Raw genomic sequence first — 18,788 nt, forward strand, 5'->3', positions numbered from 1 at the left:
CATTGCATCATTTGTTCCCAATGGTTTCAAAACAATCAGTGCCAGAAGAAAAAAAACCACGTAATCTGTCCTTCCTAGCTTTTCCTTCCTCTAGATCAAAAAGTACCTGTTTCTCTGCTGGCAGATAGAAAAGGAAGCCTCCCCCCTCTGCCAGTGCCTCTGCAGCCCTCCTGCACCTGCCTGGGGCTGCTGTGTGCCAGCGTCACCCAGAGCCTGGCTCTGACAGAGCCTGACATCCCTGCGCCAGTGGGTGAATCACTGCCCAGGCTGCTCATTTGCACTGACTACGCTCTGAATTTCTGTTGGTGTAAGGCAATGATTTCACCCAGCTTCAGAGTGGTTTCATCAGTCAGTCTGGACAAGCATTTGCTGACATTGCTGACATCCCTGCTCACAGTAAGGGTTTCTCTGATTCAGACTGAGTGAGGTGATTCCCCATTTGTTTGCTGAGAAAACAGAGCCTAAGTGATTTAATGATTCATCCTTCTTGCAATTACCTCAGCCATTAAACAGACCAATACCCTCTAGCTGGTCTTCCTCTGCCTGCCTCTAGACTCTGTTATGGTTCACTTTCAGGTAGAAAATTCAAACCAGTCTCAACTCTTCTGTCTCCATGAATGGTTCTCCTGCCTCCGGATGTCATAATGATTTACCTTTGGGAAGTCATGGCTATTAAACTCTCCCTAGAGGCACATAAGAGAAGGCTGATATGTTTCTTATATCCTGAAGGCTGTATGAAACACCATCTAGCATTGAATAGATTCGTATATACGGAAATATTTCTGTCACAAAAATTGATATCCACCTTAAATTGAAAACAGCATAGCAATTCAGGGATTGGATGACATTTCTTATCAGCTGATGGCTCTATGGGGAATCACGCTGTATGGAAATCATCTTCTTTATATAGGAGTCAGTGTGATGTCATGTTCAACAGCATTTGGAAAAAACCCAACTTTACAAAATTTTTCTTGTCTCAGCTGAAAAATCTGAAGACATGGAGAACAAACTTACAGAGATTTATCAAGTTTTGAATGAAAGAAACCTGCAGCAAGAATACTAGAGGTGACATCGGCTAGTAACAATAGAACTAAATGAAAGTCCTTTATCTTATTTTCATCACTTTTATTTCTGGGTACATTAATATATATTATTATTGCTAGAGTATCTGCTGTCTACTATCACAATAATGATGTGGTCTTCTGGGGAGAAGAAAATGATAAGAAGAAAGCACTAAATATATTTTTTTTCTCCCATGAAAGCCATAAATGACTGGTAGTCATGTTTTTGGCTCGAAAATAAATGTCAGAAGTAGTACATAGTGGAATGATTGAGGGAGGCATGCAAGATACGTGCTTCAAGTCAGATTGAGGGTTATGGTAGATATTTGCATGCTCAGCAGCAGAATTTTCCACCTTGTTAAGAACCAGTTATTAAAATTATTGGAGAGATGTCTCTGCCCAAATTAAGGTGCGAATGAGACCATGTACAAAAGTCAATAGCATGGATTTTAATTTAACAGTAAATGTGAGGTAAAGAGGGAGAAGGAGAAAGAAATAGGAAAAGAAAGACGCTATGAATCCTGTAGATCCTGTTTGTCCCCTTCTTCTGGTCTCAGTGGTGAGTGTCCCAGTACTGTTAAAATGCTGGTCTCTGTCTTCATGGGGTGGGGGAAGCTGAAGAAACACAGAGTCCACTGGGTTCATATTCAGTCAGGTATGGGTGGGAATGCCCAGGTACCTCCCCTGAGGTGGGGAGCTTCACACAGGATGTTACTTTGGGTCATGGGACACCTCAGGAGTCTGATTGTTTAGGGCACCTTCTAAAACATTACAGCCACCTCTCCTCTCCCATCAGTGAAATTAAGTCAGTCATGGCCCATTTTGGCCCATCAGCAGGGATGAATACCTTTGGGCTGTGTGTGAATGTCCTGGCACTCTCCTCAAGGGGAGTTTTCCCACAGTACCTGTGTGTATGTATGTGTGTATGTATGTGTGTATGTATGTATGTATGTATCTATCTATCTATCTATCTATGGAGTTTTCAGCCATTATGTAAGGGAGGACATTGGCATGATGAAAAGCGCTATCCCACCTCATAGGATTTGCCTCTTGTCAGACTTTTCCCTTACCTTGTTCAAAATCAGCTGTTGGCTCCAGCCAAGGTGTGCACTCCCTCTGCTTCTAAGCTGTTAAATGGTTGATTGTTTGAGTCATTAAACATTAACAGTCCAGTCTCTCCAAGTCTGCAAGCAATAACTACCACAAAAGAATAAATCCGACCCAAAAAGGGCTATTTGCATGTTGTTTGCACTGATTCCCTCAGCGTGAGAGCCCCAAAATAACTTTTGCCCATCCAAAAGATCTGGTTGGATATAAGCCAACCCAAAACATTTCTATAACCTAAGAATAAAATTTAAGAAAACATAAGCCTACTCACAGTACTTATAAGTCCTTTTAATTTCTCTATAACAATCTCTGATTAATTAAGTTTAAACTTTATAATTAAACTTTTCTTGCATCCAAGGAATATTTGGGACATTTATTTAAATAAGGCTACTCAATAATGAACTTTAGAGCTCAGCAGTAGGACTCAGAAGCTGTTTAACAGAACAAAACAACGTGTGTGAGGAAGATCACCATCATCAAAATTTAACAGTTTAAATTAAATTTAACAGTTTAAATTTAGCAGAATTCAATTACCTACTTGGAGTTTGTCCAAAATGTTGAAAGCAACATGTAGGCCTAACATACCTACCTTATAAAAAGAGCTATAAAGATTTTGTGTCTGAAATGTGCACATATTTATGAGTCAGAAGATGACAGAAGTTTGACAGAATTTGAAATTTTATTTAGATGATACTATCCAGACAAGCTATCCATAAACATGGATAACCTGGAAAGCGTGCTTGTGGTGCTTAATAAATGGTTATGAATCACATGAGAAAGAGCAGCACTAAACTAAATTTCCCTAGAGTGTTAGCTCTTTTCAATGTAACAGAATGCCAGGTCCTTTTATTCCATATACTTGTTTTATTTATATTTTTCAACCAGCCAAACACAGAAAGATAGCCTCTATCTCTAGTGGGAGCTAGGAGAAAGAGATGTATGAGGAATTTCAGGACAGGGTTCAGGAATCTCTGCTACTGCTGAAACTGTTTCAGGTGGGGCTCTGAGAATGAAGATGTCTCTGAAGCTTTCATGCTGACTTTTTCATCTTTGTTTGCAATGAAGAAAGACTGATTGCAATACTTGAAAATGAACCTTGAAAACTGTCATTAGTCATTTTTCTTTAGAAGCAAAGAGTATATCTCTTTTTAAAGTTCCTGGCTGTTCCTTAGTCATTGAAATAATGATAAATGCATTATGGATACAGGAGGGGATATTCTTTCTAGTGAATCAGGGTTTCCTGTAGTAGGTTCTTCTTCCAAAGCTTTGGTATTTGGACTGGGACATGTGATGGAGAAGTGGTATCAAATATTAGGTCAGATTTCAGTCAAAAAAATGTGGGAAGACATTTTCACATTTAGGAAATTTAAGCAGAAATTACAAGGCCTGTGTACAAATATTTTGCTCTGCTATTACCTTCTAATCTCAGTTTTTTTTCTTTCTCAACACAGCCCTAACTATAGTTTCCAGTGTAAATGACAGTGAATCCAAGCTCAGCAGAGCTCGGGTAGAGCTATTGGAATCATCAGACAGAAGGTAACATTTTTCTCTTTTTTGTTTAGTGGTTGCTTCACAGCCTAGCAAACCTTTAGTGACCCTCAGATCAGATCTGTTCTGTGCTGGATTCTAGCACCCAGATCCCTTCCCTGGGACTTGACTGTCAGTAAGGAGGTGGGTTGGTGGAGAGGTACATCTCTCTACTTAATCCTGCCCCCAAGTAGGATGTCTTGACTGCTTATGTGGCCCCAGAAACTGGTGATGTTACTTGAGTGGGCGGAACTAAATGTCTATTTTAACATCTGGCCCGTGCATCATGTGAAGGAGCAGTCTAGCTGAGTCCATCTTATAGCATGTTTTTTTTTGTTCTCTGCTGAATTGAAGATTTTTCTCTCTGATGGTTCTTATTTACACAACTTTTTCTTTTTTCACAACAGAGTTTTTCTTTTCTTTACATATTGCTGCTCTACTGTAAATATTTTTCTGTCTTTTTTTTTTCCTGTTCAAAAGGAACACAGGAGAAGATATAACAGAGCTCTTAATGGAGCTCAGCATAGGAATTCAGTTCTAATCTAGACTGTAAAATTTGTGTCCACCAAAAACTTTGGCATCTAGCTACAAGCTAGAACTCCTGGAGAAACAGCTAACGTTTACACATCTGTTATGGTGGCCACTTATATGACTAGAAAAAGAAAGAGCTACAAACAATGAATTTTTATCCCAGCTAGGTAAGAGAAGTAACAAAAAGTGCTTGTTACCAGCTATCTGGCATGGATCAAAATTTACAGTCTCTGTTCTTGCTACTACAGTCAGTAGGCTATAAGGGTTTTCCAGGCATTCCTGAAGGAAAAGTGGTCCTTGCTTTGCATGACTCAGATAAAAAATAACATATTTAATAGCTCACCTTTTACTTTGTCCAGAGTAAATAAACAAATTAAGTCTGGAAGTACCACATAATGACAGAAGCTTTTCCTGTACTGCTGCTTCTGTGTTTAGCTCAGCAGCTTGACTTCTATGAAAACCTACTATGAGAAAAATAGAAATGAATGAACTGTTCAAATGGCTGTGAATTTCAAGTTCAGGATAGTAATTGATTGCATTTCCAAATGCAATGTAGAGCATTTCTCTCTAAAGATTTTGGAAATGGATGCTTTCTGCTCGCCCTAGCAAAAAGGATAGCAGAAAGTTTCCCTATGTCTCTGTAGGTCCTTGTGCACTTTTGTGCATGGCCTAGACACAGGTGTTGATTTCCTCATTAATTTAATTCCTTCATTATATAAATTGAACAAAAATTGCACCCAATTCACTAATGTAAACAGAAATAAAAGCACAAAACCCTTGACATTCTGTCTAACAATTGTTTAACAGAAGTTAAATGAAATCTACAAATAAAATGACAGTGTAAAGCACTTACCATATGAATAATTAGGCATTACAATAGCAACAGTATGCTTGGTTTGTTCTTGTCTGTATTATTTCCATTTAACCGCTGCTAAACCTGACAAACAATTGCCAGATGCAAGAGTTCCCTGATGGGGACCTGAACATGCGCTGAGTGTCCTCATGAACTTTACTGCAGTCAAAAAGTGATTCTGGACCTGCAGAAAAGTAGACAGATGTTTTGTTGACTTAGCAAATGGGAATATTCCTTCTCTGAACAAGTGGGAAATGCACTAAATCTGTCTCAGATAGAAAAAATTTGGTTAGCATTCACTGTTCAAATTATCTGCTTTTGTAATCTCTAAAGTGTAGAGCATGTTGTTCACAAACTTTACTTACTTGCAGCAAAATGAACAAACTCAGCTTACCACACATGCTTTTACAAACCAAAACACTTGCTCCCCAACAACAGGAGGGAAATCCAGATCCTTTGAATATCTCTGTCCTGATGATTACTCTGCTAATTTTGTATTAAGAATTAGAGATTACAGAATGTGCTTCTGATTACTGCCAGTGTAATAGAGTCGGAGACAGTTGCAAACAGTCCTTTGTAGAGTGAAAAAAAAAATTAGTATCACAAGATGTCACTGTGAATTCATACCATCTGTCTAATGATGAATGACACCAGTGTGGTTGGTATCAAGTCAGCCTACAGAATGGTTATATATACTTAGTAACCTGCAAATACATCACACAAAATGGCCCTGTGAACACTGTGCATCAAAGCAGAGCATATAATGCTTTTTCACAGGGGAAACTGGTCTATTAAAATGGTCACATGTTCAGAAATGAAGAAGGCAGTTGCTGGTTTCAGCCCATTTCATTCTTTTTTTTTTACATATTCTCTCCTGAAATCTCATTTTGTGATTCAGGTTCCATTTTGCTGCTATTTGAATGCCAGAAATTCTATTTTTTTTTTTTTATACCTTTTATTCTCTGATGCACGGGAATGTCACAAGTTACATTTTTTTGTAGTAATTTCAAACAGTGCACTCTAAACTTGTTCAGCAAAGTGCAAACAATCTTTGCTTCTTAATACATGTCTAGATACTCTTTCAAACATTTTGCTACAGTTTGATATTATTGATTTGTGGTTCTTTCCAGACTTGGAGCTGGAAGTGCTCCAAACTTAGTGAAATGGAACACCTAGGGGAGATTCTCTGCTTGTGTAAGCTTTAGAAATTGAGGTATGTATATGTATGATGAACTCTGACAGCAAGATTTACCTATATATTAAAGAAAATACATCAGAATTATAAATGAGATTACAGTTTCCTTCTATTCTCTTCTGTTTTTTTTCCTTCCTGGTACAGCTATATGCCTGGTCTCACTTGCCATAATGTGATTGCTACTTTAGCTTAGTTTTTCATTATAAAATTATTAAGGGCTTTGCCTCACTTGACCTAATATGAGTGATTTAAAAGTTAAATATTGAGACTAAGTTTATTATCTAGACTTCCCTACTTTGTCATTGGTGAAAGATGTAATGAGCTGCTTCTGCAGGTACCTTCTTTCACAGAGCCAGAATTCTCAGATGTCAGTCTCAGAGTAGCCATTTGTCTTTCGGTTTTCCACATACAGCATCTGCCCCCGGTCTTCATCTAGTACTGGTATCTTAGTTCTATTTCAAGCGGAAGCAGCAGAAGCATCATCTTCTTTGTTTCTTTCAACTTAGTGATATATAAAACATGATAAATCTGTGGATTTTATTGGAAGCCATATTATTTATCACAGCTTCAGGGTAATGTGTTGGTCCAGTTCCTTGTGAAATGCAACAGTCACATAAAAAGGAATGGATGAAATAGCTTATTTACAAGTGTTTGCTCTTTTTTTTACAGAGTGCTTCTCTATTCAGGCAAGATCTCTCTAGAGACACTTCATTTCCTGTGTGCTTTGACTTTATGGTAGCTGGAACCCCTGTCCTCGAATTAATCAGTGGCAGAACATTAGAACCAAGCTGAGCAGAAACAAAATCTAACAGTAGCCAAATGATTCAGGAAGAGTAACAATTATGGACAAGAAATATCTCACTACTGCAAAACTCCTGAGTTTTTAACGGACACTGCTCATTAAATGAGATAAGCCTTTGAATGAACAGAAGTGTGTAGGAAAGCTAAAAATGATAAACAGAAATAAAACAGTTGGCAGGGTGCAGCATCAAGCTGCACAAATGGAGTTAGTTTAGGCATTGAATGCAGTTTTAGTCTACAGGAGGAACAGAGATGCTTAGTCAAGTTTTATACTTTCTGTTGTTGCTGAGAACATGCACCCAGGCAGATGGTACAAATATGTTCATCTCAGGTTTTTGAACTCTCAAATGTCTTATGTCACATATACGACCTATTTAGAGTCTTAATCTGTTTACTACGGGATATGTGCACTTAGCCCCAAAGTCACAAATTTGCTCACAGAATGTCCACAGCTGTAACACCAGGATGAAATCTTATGCATGTAAATGCTTCTGTCAAGAGGCACGCTCCACTTTGCTTAATTTTTTTTTTTTTTTTGCAGAGAAAACTGTGCATACAGTTTCTTATCTGTCATAACCAGACATAAAAATATTTCCCAGTGAATAATGGAATTGCCATGAAACTAAACAACAAGCTAATTTCCTACCAACAGAGTGCAAGATGTGAACAGTATTTGCAAGGTTTTTAAAACGTGGTACTGATTAATTCTGCGTTTATTCAATGCTACATTAACTTTCTAAGTCACTCAGGTAGCATCAAGTTATTTGTGCTCCAGACAATACAAGCTTACTCATTGCCTGCAACAGCAGCAAAATGGTTTCTGTGAAAGGATATATAGTGCCAATTGGAGAAGATAAAAATATTACAAATTTTTTGTGCAAAATATGTGTGTTATAGAACATCTGATTTTTTAAATGTGTGGCAATTAATTGAAAGACAGTTGCTTTGTGTTGTTTAAATAAAAATAAATATGAACAAAGTAAATTACTGCAGGTTTCCAAGCCACTCGGATAACCATGGAAATGCTATGATACAGTTAACTGCAGCATAGGTAGCAGGCTAAGTAATTTCTCCAGGTATCTTGCAGCCCTGTTTGGATAACTCCATAAAAGATACTTTGAACTATTCATTCTTCTACAGAATGTTCTTTATTCTGAGTCACATTTTAGTACTAATGAAATATATTTCTTGTCAAAACTCTTGTGGGCAAGTGGCTATGACACAATCAGTGGGATTCAGCATCCTCCTCCTCAAATGAATTTCACAAATATTCTTATAACTGTATTCAATATTAGTACAGACTTTGATACTAGATGTTTCTATTTGAAAGGTAAGTAACAATGTATTTTAACTCTTGTAACTTATTATTTTTACCTATTTTTAATGCATTAATTATAGTACTTAATAATACAGTGAATCATCTTATGTAGAAAGAAGTTTGGCAAACATGAGTGCTATGAAATGCCCCTAATCATTGTGTTTCCATTCTGTGGATGGGAAATAAGTAATTTTAGATTTCAGCCTTGAAAAATCATGATTTTACTTGGGCTGAAGAGCAATATTTTCATGCCTCTTGTTCTAAATAAAGTCAAAATAACCCCCACATAATTGTTGAAAGATTTGAACCTGCATTTTTAAAATCTTGACCAGAAAGTCTGAGATGCTTGAAGCTCTGCAGCTGCTTGTGAGTGCAGGCATTACCATTCTGGGTTGGCTGAGCTCATTTCATGCCCACACCTGTCGTGGGGTCACAGCCTTCGGGAAGCAATTCCATATTCATGAGTCTAGAGAGAAAATGAAGCTGTAGAGAGTGTCTAGGGAATGTTTGTCAGGAAAGTGAGAGGGGGATTGAGGTCTTAATGCTGCATTTTTCTTTAAATGAGGAAAACACAGAAATAGCACTGTAAGTAGGAATCATCGTGCAAACTCAGAAGCAGCTTGGGGGTTTAAGGTGCTACTACATGATATTGAGTAGACATAGCTAGAAACCTCAAGTGTGGGTTGGTTATTTTTACATCTAGAGCTGGGTGCTGAACACTGTGGCAACCACTACTTGTGATGTGCTAGGATAGGGCCATGTGATTCCCTGTGGATGAATCCATGTTACCCTACTTCTTATTGTTGATCCTTGTTGCCTCAATTAATTAGCTTTCTCCTACTCCTTGTTCAGATTCCCTTGCCCAGTCCCTGACAAAGCAGAACATACGCTGTGGTTGCTGTGTGGTGCTAGCTACAACTGAGTTTTATTTAATAACATTGTGTTATTAAATAAATGTGCAACAAATTCTGACTAATTGCTTCTCCACTGCTCTGCCAGTCTGTGAAAAGGTCAGCACTGAAAGCCATCAAGTAGCAGCTCCTTGCTGAATCTCTGTAAGGTTGTGTAAAAAGCAGACTTTGGTGAATGAGGTTTGACTGGTAGGGAAGTTAAATGTTTTGTGAAAGAAATGTACTCATCATTGATTCAGGTGCTGAAGTTTTTCATTTTCCCCCCAGGTGCAATGAACATAAACAGTTTTGACTGTAGATCTTGTGAAAAACTCTTCCTCTTTGCGTTTTTTAGCAAATCAAACTGCTTTCATATAAACTTGTGTAAATGCTATTATTTGATTTATTACAGAATCACAGAATCAGAGAATATCATGAGTTCAAAGGGACCTATAAAGATCATCAAAGTCCAACTCCTGCCCCTGTGCAGAACACCCCAAATGTCACACCTTGGGCCTGAGAGCATTGTCCAAATGCTTCATGAGCTCTTCCCTTCCCTTCCCTTCCCTTCCCTTCCCTTCCCTTCCCTTCCCTTCCCTTCCCTTCCCTTCCCTTCCCTTCCCTTCCCTTCCCTTCCCTTCCCTTCCCTTCCCTTCCCTTCCCTTCCCTTCCCTTCCCTTCCCTTCCCTTCCCTTCCCTTCCCTTCCCTTCCCTTCCCTTCCCTTCCCTTCCCTTCCCTTCCCTTCCCTTCCCTTCCCTTCCCTTCCCTTCCCTTCCCTTCCCATTTTAATCAATGAATATAATTTCTCCCTTTCTTGCTTTCTTCCTTAGTGCTAAAAAGTACACAATGTCTTTTTAATATTTAATTAATGAGATCACTTTACAGGTTTTAGTTTAAAGGTAACCATAGCACAAATGCATCCATTATTAATTGCAGAACTGCAGTGGCTTCTTGGGAACCCTCTTTAGTTTAATATGAGAACCCCTGTCAGCAGAAAACAGCGCTGATATTGTTGTTAAGTGTGACAAACTGGCAAATGCAATGGGCACCACGCTGGAGCAATGCAACCTGCTGATATCCATGGAGGAGGCGATGTTCAAAGGCGAGGGCAAGGCGGACAGCGAGCGGCTGCTGAGGAAGGTTCGGTTCCGCGTGGCGTCCTCGCACAGCGGGCGGGTGCTGAAGGAGGTGTATGCCGACGGTGAGGCCGCCGACTCGCTGGACTCCGAGTATGCCAGCAGCTCAGAGACCGACCAGACCAGCCGGCTGAGCGAGGTGGACGGGCAGCAGAATGGGCACGCGGGGTCGGAGTGCGATGAGAATGACAATGAGCAGGATGACTTGCTCATATTAGTCAGAGCCACTAAAGAGAAGGGGTTTGGTACAAAGCGAGTCAACATCCTCAGCAAAAATGGCACAGTCAGGGGGGTCAAGCATAAAGTCAGCGCTGGTCAAGCCCTTTTTGACAATTTGGCAAAAGTATTTCAGGTAGGTGGTGCAGATCTGCTGGCTGTAAGCTGTCTCTCTGTCCCTTTTAACTCCACACATCACTCTTCCCTTTGTTCAAACTGCTCTCATTTAGGATTTCTCAATATTCCGTCTCATTCCCATTGCTATCCACTTGCATAAGGGGGGCTCATTGGTCCTTCCAGTATCAAACAGCTCCACACTCCATACTGGCTGTGAACTTTGCTTTTCAAAATTGACCTAATATTTTTTGAATAGAAATATGTATGTTGTGCTTTCCATGTCTGGATGAGGAAAGAAATGTGCCAGAGGATTTAACTGGGGCTTTGCTGGAGATCTATGCAGGTCTCCTGTACACGGACGTGTCATGTTTCCACTCCTATTATATTAATTCTAATGAGGTTACGATGTTATCTGCTGTCCCCTACATGTAAATATGTATACTTGCAAATTCCATTCTGTTTAATCTGCAAAGTAGATCAAAGTAGGTGCAGGGTGGCAGCAATGACGGTTTTCCCACATGAAAATTTCAGGGGAATGAAATCTTAGTCAGAGGTCTCTTTTATTAATGTCTGTTTTCTATCTATTTTGTAGAAGGAGCAGAATATCTGTATTGGAAACAGTATATGCCACACTAATGCCTTAGTCAGAGAAACACAGGCCTTCAGAAAAATCAAGATAAAAGTTCTAAAATATTTAGCTCATATATATAATTTATCTGTATATGCTGTTCAAGCCTTTCAATCATTAATATGCACACAGACAGCAACAAATGTGCAACCAGACTCTTTCTGAAGTTCTTAAAATCCAGAATGATGTTTTTCAATTAAATTATCCTGTGATGGTTTCAGGGCATTATTTTAAAACTTTTTATGCAGTTTTAAATCATGGGGAATTTGATTTTAATAATGACTCTTTTTGCATTTTGAAATTACTTTGAAATTAGGTAATTTTATATTAAATTAATAAATGGCAATAGATTAACATTCTCTTGCTTCTGGATAGGAATTTATCCTCTATGTCATAGCTAAATTAACAGTCTTTGTCAATATGAATGTTCTGCAGAAGTTGATGTTTCAGAGAGGAATTTCCTGTTCATTTTCATTCTTTACATCACATTCCATAGCACTCAAGTAGTTTGCTTTCTTTCAAGTTACTTATGGAAGAGTTTGTCTTTCATTCCTCATTTTGATAAAATTTGTAACAAACTGACTTTTTAAAAGTAGATTTGAATTAGTAGGTATCAACTGAGGCATGTTTGGGTTCTTCTCCAACTTCAATTCCATTGTCCTGTGCTATTTCACTACACAGAATACCCAATTTCACCCCACTAGCCTCATGCCCTTCTAAAAGCTGTCTTCTACTACATCAGTAACACTAAGCTAAGAAATTTGAATCAGCTAAATAAACAGACCCATTTGAATACATATGCACCTTAATTAGTGCCCCTGCCTTTTCCCTGCTTTTTCTATCCCCAGTTTTAGGTTGGAAGTTCTTCAGGAAAGGCCCATGGACTGAGATGAATGTACTTTGATTGCAAAGTTTCTTGTATTCCTAATAGAGTTAATGGTATGACCAGTGCTATTCCCATGAGCTGTTTTGCTAGAAGAAAGTATTTTCTTGAAAGGAGGCATATCCATCTTATATATAACTTCAGAAAAGTACATTTTTCCAAGTCTGCCACAGAATTCCTTTATTAAACCTGTAAAATAATGACTGGTTTAAAAGGTGGTAAGGATTTTTTTATTGACAATATTTTACTGTGGAAGGAAGGGGAAAAATTAAAGAATCAGATGGAAACAGTTTTTCATATGGCATGTAATTCCAATGAAGAACTCTGCTACAGGCATTGCAAAGTCCAAAAGAAAAGGCAGGTTTTCAAAGTGGATGAGGAAAATACATGTGGAATTGAGAAGCTTCTTCCTAGGCAGGTCTAAATGAGTGATGTCCATAAAAAACTGTCTATACTTACATTAAGATATATATTGAACAGTACTGAGAATAGAATGATTTGAGGTTCCTACACAAGTTGAGATTTCCCTAGAGATAAAGCCCTAAGTCTAGTGAAAAAGAATGATGGTTTGCATATCTTTTATGTCATACTCTGAGCCAATTTTGTATGCCACATGCTGAGCACAGAGGAGAGCAAAACACAAAGGTTAGCTTTGAGATGGATTTGAAACTGCTCGATCCTAATGAGAAGTATGATTGAAATCCATCCAATTGCAAATGAAATAATGGCCTTTAGAATGAGATTAGAGGATGATTTCTAGTTTTCTGTAAGCATGTTCCAGACAATTAATTGAGCTGTAATACCAGTTAGAGAACAACTAGAGTTCTTCTTTTGAAGGCTAAGTAAGATAGGAAGATGTCTTTTTTAGCAGGTACAACACAAAATCTCTCGATCTGGGCATTTTTCTAAGTTACCCTCTTGATTATGTGAGATCATCTCCAGTTACATATTTGTCTTAGATGAGTAGCAGCAAATGTACGGCAGTTAAGAGGATAGTCCTCTTCCCTGAGGAGAGTCCATCTCTGCCCCTTGGATGATTCAACAGGAGAAGCTCGTATGACATGTATGCATTGTACATTTCTCAGCATTGGTGTCAAGTTGGTATTTTTAATCTCAGAGTATGCACATGAACTCTTGAAAATCCTGTATTCTAAGCACTGATATATTCTTGTATCAAACGCTTCTTATTTAGTATTTACTATATCACTGCCTAACTAAAATGTGCATGTAAGAAGCCAAATACTGAGTGTGTGTGAGTGTCCTGTGACCCTGAAACTAGGGCGTGGCTTTTTTCTGCAATATCAGCATTCTGATTCTTCAGATTATCTGCAAACTCCTTTAATATACAATTTCCCCAAATCCCTAGAGGCTCTCTGTGATAGAGGAGAGATCCTTTAAAGCAAATCACTTCACTCAGATATTCTAGGGATAAGCAGGAATTCATTAACTGGGCTTCATTATGTTGTGCAGTCAAGACTTTTGATTTTCTCTGTTCAAATACCTGTGCTAAAAGCACTTGTGTATTTTAGTATTCTATGGAAATAGTTGGATTTGTGAATATTTTTTTCACACTTTCTTACTACAGCCTTTCTACAGAATCGGTTCAGACACTTTCTTCCCACAACAAACTTATCTGAAAAAAATCACACCTTCTGGAGCTTTTTTAAATTTTAAGACAGTGATATAAGGCAGGAAGTATTTTTGGATGAAAAGGTCTTTTTGGTCATTGTTGCTATATGATACAAGCCTGGTCTGAGAATGTATATCTAGATGCTACATCTTCCCACAGTCACACACTCAGCACTTGCCTCATCCGTTCAATCCCTGATCTCTCATTTCCCCTGTTCTCTGGGAAGCTGAGTCCTTCCCATTACTCTGTCTGAGGACTCTCTGTGTCCCCAGATGAGAGCTGCTCCAGTGCTGTGACAGTGAAAGGTCTCCCTCTGGGTCACCCTTGCACACCAGGTCATCCCTGGTGAAGCTGCTGCCAGGTGAGAGGGAGCAGCTGTGGGAGCTGGGGCCAGCACAGCCATGGGGAAGGAATGTGGGACAGAGCAGGACACATCCAGGGGTTTCCTCAGCTTCAAGGCAGAACATTCTAGGGGAAGAAAGGTGGGGAAGAGACCAGCTCTATTGATGCTTCAGGACAGCATGGTTTCCATGGCAACACCTCCAGCCTTTCCTCCTCAGGGTGGATGCCACAAACAGACTGTTGACATGGCAACCACATCCAGGCAGGGTGAGGGAGTGGTGGGTGAGGTGGTGATGGGTGTTAACATAACAACCACTCTGGGTCGGGAAGGTGGGAGGGAGGTCACTGGTGGTCATCTGTGGCGGGCAGGGACAGTCACATGTGTCACCCAGCCTCCCCTAGCACCTCATCTGGGCCTGGGGATAGCCTCCCACAGTGCTGGAAATGCAGGCGGCAGACAGCTGGGAACGGTTTATTTGTGAGAAACACACACTACTGAAAATCCTGAAAAGCAGGAGGGAGCTGGAGCTCCCACTCTCCCTGTTCATGCACCTCCTTGGTATAAATTTTCTCCTGCTGACACTCTAAAGCTGACAGCATTGGCAGCTGTGCAGCTGGGGACATGACTTGTCAATTGCGTCAGTAGCATAAGTCCCTTCTCTGCATATCTGAAGTAACTGTGGTTTTATTTCAGTATACTACCAAAAATTTTGTATTCTAATATTACAATATTGTTTAAATGCAAATGGATATGACTATTTCCCGTAACTTTCTGTAAAAAGCAGTAGAGAAATACTTCTTTTTTCCTCGAAATAAATATAATTATCTTCAAAACAAATTTTTATGACTAAGCCATTCCTATGGCTATGGCCAAGTCACATAGAGCAAAAATCCTTGGGTTGTCTCATATACTACTAGGTAGTGCAATGATCATTTTATGCCAAACTGGGTTTCCATCCCAATGTGCAATATAATAGAGCTCAGCCAAAGGTTTTACACAGGTCTCTCCTCATTTTCCATGTTTCTGCATGGGTATTTTTCCTCCATTCCCATACTTACACACTCCACTGGCCTTCCAGCCTCCTCTGAAAGGTCAGGTTCTGCTAAATTAGCCACAGAACTCATTCTCAGGCAGGGCTTCGTGACGTCTATTGCAAAAGGGCAGGTCTGGTTAACAAACCTGATGAATGCCTTGGTGAGCACTGCGTCAGAGAGGATACGGGTGAGGAGTCAGACATAACACAAAAATTTCCAAGCATGGTTCCTCAGGTAGAGCTCACATGTAAGGTTGTCAAGTGCAAGTCACTATTCAGCCTGATGAAGAATGAGCTTATTAATGTTTAGAGAGAAAGGTGGGAAAGGATAAAGAAGTTTGTTAAGAGGAGAGCTTTTGGGGTGGTTAAGAGCACTTTCATCTTTCTTTACTTGTAGGTGACCTGGAAAAGTGAATATACAGCAGGACATGCAGAGCTTACAAACTTAGAGGGCTAGCTAGTATCACAAACAAAATAAAGTTAAATACAGCAGAAAAACCAACCATCTTCCAAAGAAGTCAGAGGCTGCAAAGTGATGTTAAGGAAAGGTTCTTGTGTAGTAGTACAAGCAAAGATTTTTGGGGTAGCTGGCATGTTGTATACCACTGCAGCCTCTGGAGCATATATCACTGCAATCCCCAAAAGTCTGGGGAGACAAGAAAGAGAGATCTGCATTTTCAATGGAGAAGTCTTGATGAGACTTGAAGAGACTTCTCTTGATAAAGAGAAGTCTCTTTCTTGCTGATCAGCTGATAATCAGTGCTGACACTCCAGAAATCGCTGGACTATTTGAATTCAAAATCCTCTTTTAGGACCGGACAAAGATTGGAAAAACTCTCCTGACCTTTGCCTTCATATTCTCCTCCATACACAGTACTCTGACTCCCAAATGGATGTAACTTACAAAAGAAAACAATGGATTGCTTGTAAAGAGCATTTGATGTAGTAATGTCCCTTATATGGATGGAGATTAATACAGAGATAAATGCAGTATCTGAGTTACAAGCTTCCAGTGTATTTTCCTAGTGTTATTAAGTCTGGAAAACTAATTATCGAACAGTGTTGCACTGAAATCCAGGGGAGAACAGGAAAAATTGTAATAACATGGAGGATCAAGTGATTATGAAAAGGTTTTTGCTTGTTACAGAAAATTCAGAGTTAGAAGGAAAACTAGATCACTACTGGAATGGGCATAGAGTTGTTTCACCACTCGCTTTGTAGCTTCAGAAGGGCTTTGATCTGTGACCACACTGCATTGGACAGTGATTCTGCTGATGCTGTTAATCATGTTCTAGTTATTAGAAGTGGTTTCCAGAGTGGGTGTCTAAACAGACACACTGAATTAAAAAGGGCCATGGTCAGGTCTGTGAGCTTTCAGCTGGAACCTGGATTTGGTCAGTACTTAAGATATCATTTTTATTGTTGGAGAAATCAATGGTAAAGCACTGAGGTCAGACAAGTCTATTACTAGACTATTCAGGGCATTTGAGGATTTGTTTCTGTTGGACTTGAAATACATATTTGACATATACTTGGTAGGATCAGTAAATAGGTTTTTAACTATCTAAACCTCTGAAAGTGATATACAAGTTTTGAGTTAAAAAAGACTCAGCTGTCTCATTTTCAGAAATATAGATATGGGATATCTTAACTTCTCAATACACTCAGCATTGGGTGGCTTACCAACAAAACTGTGGTTATATATACCACTTTGTAAAGACTGAATCAATAATTGAATAAAAAAAAATTATGGGCTTTACTGCTGGCAGTCTGACCAGCATGTACTGGACATCTGTCTAATGCTCCAGTGCACTGCATGGCCTCAAAATTATTCTTGCCCTGATGAGTCTTGATCCATGTAAAGGATCCATAAATGAGGTCAGTTGAGACACTGGCCTTGTCCCTTGCATGGGAAAGAGTATAGCAAAGAAGGAGTGGTGTTACTGCAGGAAATATATATATACAGAATATGTAGTACTAGAGTGAATCAAGACTTTAGGTATAGATACAAAAAACTCATAGGCCTCTGAGGAAGGACTTAGACATCAAGCTCAAAAACTAAGATTCTCCAAATCTCTCTTGGTGCCACCTAGACTCAAAGGCACCAAAAACTGTTCCTTAATGACAATTTCATTGATGCTCTGCCTTGCCTTGTCAGGATTGACAGCACCTGACAGTTACTTCCTTCTTGTGTCCTATGGGATCCATAAAATAGGGGTTCCACTGCCTGTCCGAGCTGCATGGCTTCATGAGCATTCCTGGTGGATCAGCTGCTATACAAACTGCACATAAGCAGATGCTGCTTTGTCACAAATTGCCTCTGCAGGAGGCAAAGGTGGAAGATGTACTTTGAAATAGACAGTCACAAGATAGCAAGAATAAGTTGTTGGAGTTGTGGAGTAGAACACAGGATTGCTGATTCTCAACTTGCCATACCAAATAGTACTGCATTCTTCAGCATCATGCTTGACTTCCATTTCCTTCCTTCCTTCCTTCCTTCCTTCCTTCCTTCCTTCCTTCCTTCCTTCCTTCCTTCCTTCCTTCCTTCCTTCCTTCCTTCCTTCCTTCCTTCCTTCCTTCCTTCCTTCCTTCCTTCCTTCCTTCCTTCCTTCCTTCCTTCCTTCCTTCCTTCCTTCCTTCCTTCCTTCCTTCCTTCCTTCCTTCCTTCCTTCCTTCCTTCCTTCCTTCCTTCCTTCCTTCCTTCCTTCCTTCCTTCCTTCCTTCCTTCCTTCCTTCCTTCCTTCCTTCCTTCCTTCCTTCCTTCCTTCCTTCCTTCCTTCCTTCCTTCCTTCCTTCCCTTTTTCCCTTAAGCACAGTAGTAGTCACAGTGTTACAGAATGGAGGTATTCTATAAAAACTTACAGCCTGTGACTTGCTTGTTAGAGAAAAGAGATAAGAGAGGAGACTGAATCGGTATTCAAGACATGAGAGATTGCAAATAATCGTGTTCTTCTGGCTTGTTTCATCCTCTCTCTTTAAATCTAAAATTAGGTTTGCTTTCTTTTTGAAAGAATGAATGCAACTGCCAAATGGAAGAAAAGGCTTCCTGGTTGTACTAAGTGGGATTCCTAAGTCATATTTGCCTCAGGAAATTTTCTGAGCTGAAAACAGTCATAAATGAAACAGTATTAGTAGGAAATGCCATATATGCTTTCCAGACACTTACTTTTAATTATCAGTCTGGTAGATGACCTGGAATACCAGATGAGCACTGGGTCTGATCCTATGTTCTGCTCTGGGACTATTACATAAAAATGTCCCTTTGTGGGACTGCTCAATAAGGTGCTCAGCCTTTGAATTAACATGGAAATACTTCATCTTACTTCAAACTAACTTGAAAAAGGGTCATGTTACACAAGCAGCCTATCAAAAATATCTTAGGATGCTAGTGCAGAATTTTTTTCTCCTTATTCTAAGAGTAGGTTTTTTTCCTGAATTGGCCTCTTACAACAGAGATGAAACAGATTGACTGATTAGCCTTAATCATTAATTAGTAGCAATAACTCTTGTCTTTTGCT

The 18,788-nt window shown here is 39.4% G+C and overlaps 1 protein-coding gene across 1 annotated transcript in view; it reads left to right on the top strand.

Annotated features, from left to right (window-relative positions):
• Positions 1-10,325: 10,325 nt before the first annotated feature.
• GRXCR1 (glutaredoxin and cysteine rich domain containing 1) overlaps positions 10,326-18,788 on the top strand; it is a gene marked incomplete at both ends in the record, with an annotated part of 39,262 nt that continues 30,799 nt past the window's right edge. Inside the window, one exon of the mRNA XM_084203999.1 lies at positions 10,326-10,772. Within this exon, the coding sequence (XP_084060125.1) occupies positions 10,326-10,772 (447 nt within the window). The remainder of the gene's footprint in view (positions 10,773-18,788) is intronic.

This window comes from Fringilla coelebs (assembly GCF_963513975.1).
Source record: "Fringilla coelebs genome assembly, chromosome: 4".
Taxonomy (NCBI): domain Eukaryota; kingdom Metazoa; phylum Chordata; class Aves; order Passeriformes; family Fringillidae; genus Fringilla; species Fringilla coelebs.